The 2275-nt window shown below is 58.9% G+C and overlaps 1 protein-coding gene across 1 annotated transcript; it reads right to left on the reverse strand.

Moving 5' to 3' along the window:
• Positions 1-488: 488 nt before the first annotated feature.
• Positions 489-1955, reverse strand: LOC102884956 (cornifin-B). The gene is made up of 2 exons (XM_006923608.1): positions 1927-1955; positions 489-977 (listed from the first exon to the last, which is right to left on the reverse strand). Exon 2 carries the CDS (start codon positions 956-958, stop codon positions 692-694), a length of 267 nt encoding a protein of 88 aa, XP_006923670.1. The 5' UTR covers positions 959-977; positions 1927-1955; the 3' UTR covers positions 489-691.
• Positions 1956-2275: the final 320 nt, after the last annotated feature.

A 2275-nucleotide genomic window follows, 5' to 3' on the forward strand; every position in this document is an offset into this window, starting at 1 on the left:
AGAATAAGCGAAGAACAGACACTCATGTTGGAATCTATACAAGCACCATGTGATGATGATGATGATGATGATGATGATGGTGGTGGTGGTGATGATGGTGATGATGATTCGCCGATAGAAGAAGCTGAAGAGAATAAGGCCGATTTGGGGCAGGGATTCAGAGTCGGACACGCATTGAAGCAGGTGCCATCTCTACATTCAGATATGACTCACTCGGGGTGACGAGAGCGCCCTGCTCTGGCTCAGGCTGCCCAGAGGAACAGGCTCTGGGTGGCCCGACTGACTATCCTGTGGGCACGACAGTCACACGCACACACGGAGCCCTCACGACCTGCCCCCTGCTTCCTGTTGGGGGAACAGTGCAGGAAGCTGAGTTGGACAATGACACACGTAGCCAGCGATGGAGTTAAAAATGATTTAATGGGGGCAGAGCAAGGACAATTCACTGACCTCCCCCATCCCCCCAATAACCCTTCAGATGAGCCCGGAGCAGCTAGAAGACCAGCTCGGCCAGTGGGACCCTCAGCCCGGGCAGGGGTTCAGGGGGCTTCACACTGAGACAGTGCAGAGAGGGAGGGGTTATGACTCAGGGTGACAGCATGCTGATTGCAAGGCAAATGGGACTCAGGCAGCTGAGACAGGGGGCTCGGCACCCGGGGCTCGGCCCCTCAGGGAGTGGCTGCGGACCATGTTACTTCTGCTTGGTCTGCTTAGGCGATGCTGGGATGACTTTGGAGGGACACGGCTCCGGGACCACGGGGTGGCAGGGCTCCGGAACCTTGGTGTGACAGGGCTCCGGGACCTTGGTGTGGCAGGGCTCCGGGACCTTGGTGTGGCACGGCTCCTTGGTTTTGGGGGCACATGGCTCCTGGGGCGGAGGCTGGCAGGGCTGCTTCACCTGCTGCTGCTGCAGCTGGGGGGGCGGGGCGCAGGGCTGCTTCTGCTGCTGGGAGCTCATGCTGCGAAGACGGCTGGACCTAGGGACGGGAGAGATGGTTTGCACAAGGATTGGCCGGGGAGGAAGCCAAGTTCAGGGCCCAGCAGCTCTCACTGCAGGCCCCTGAGCAGCTCCGATGATTCCCGGGCCCTTTCGAGGGGAGGAGGCAATTTGTTTGCCTCATGTCGGTGGGCTTCGTTCCTCAGCTCCCTTTCTTCCCCGGGCCTGCCGTGCCCCTCACTGACAAGCACCCGAGACCACGCATCAGGCCTTTCGAAAAGTGACATCTTAGAAATGACCGCGGGCCCCGCACCTCTCGAACCACGCCGCACACCTGTGACTAACGGGATGAGTCTCCGTGAGTCCAGCTCCGACAGCGTCGCGCCGGCCTTGGCCTGCGGAGCCCGCCCGCCCGTCCGCACGCACCGCCATTGTCACTCCCATCGGGGGCCACCCCAGGGAGCTCTTCTTGAGTGCGGCTCCCCCAAACTGCCACAGCCCTTCCCTGCCCCTCGTGCCCACCGCTGTCTACTCTGTGTTGCATCTCGTACGGCATCGCTTTCTCCGCTGGTCATGTTTGTCGACTCCGCTCCTATCGGTTTGGTTTACCCAAAGTGCCTTAAACATACGCGCTTTCTGAGTCGATAGAGCTCCATTATACAGATTAAAATTTTTATAATAAATATCATACGCGACGGTGTTTCCGAGAGCGCCCTGGGCCTGAGTTCTGGTTGTGATCCCAGTGTCAACTTACCGTGCGAACTGGCACAGGTGTCCCCTTCCCCGGCCCCAGTTCTATAGCTGTCCCCCGAGGTGGCTGACTCGACCACCTCCTAAGTCCTCTCCAAACCCAAACGGCGTTTTCATTTAAACCAAAAGCACCCCGCATTCTCTCTGCTTAATGCCCCGCATCAGATGCCTTCTGCTCGTTTCCCTCCAATAATGGGAAAATAACAAGAGTCTCACTCTGGGGCCGATCAGAGCCTCACCTGGCGCACAGGGAAGAACGGGCTCTCTGGTCGCGCTGGGCTGGTGCAAAGCCAACGGCCAGCCGGCTTTTTAAAGGACTCTGAGCCCTGCCCCAAGGAAATAGGCCCGCCCAGGCCCTCTGTTTGCATTCTCCACCTGTCAGAGGTGATTCACCCCACTCCTCAATTACCAGTTGGCTCAGCTTTTGTGATGAAAACCACCCACTCGATATTTTTTTGGCACTGGCTGCCCAACGGTGATGTCACCTGGGCCTCGTTCCCACTGCCAGCATCCCGCTTAGACCCAAGTGTGGGGCTCGTGTTGGCGGCTGGGGGGCGGGGGAGAGCTGCGGGCTCCCTGGGGAATTTG

Source organism: Pteropus alecto, unplaced genomic scaffold, assembly GCF_000325575.1.
Source record: "Pteropus alecto unplaced genomic scaffold, ASM32557v1 scaffold49, whole genome shotgun sequence".
NCBI classification, from domain to species: Eukaryota; Metazoa; Chordata; class Mammalia; order Chiroptera; family Pteropodidae; genus Pteropus; species Pteropus alecto.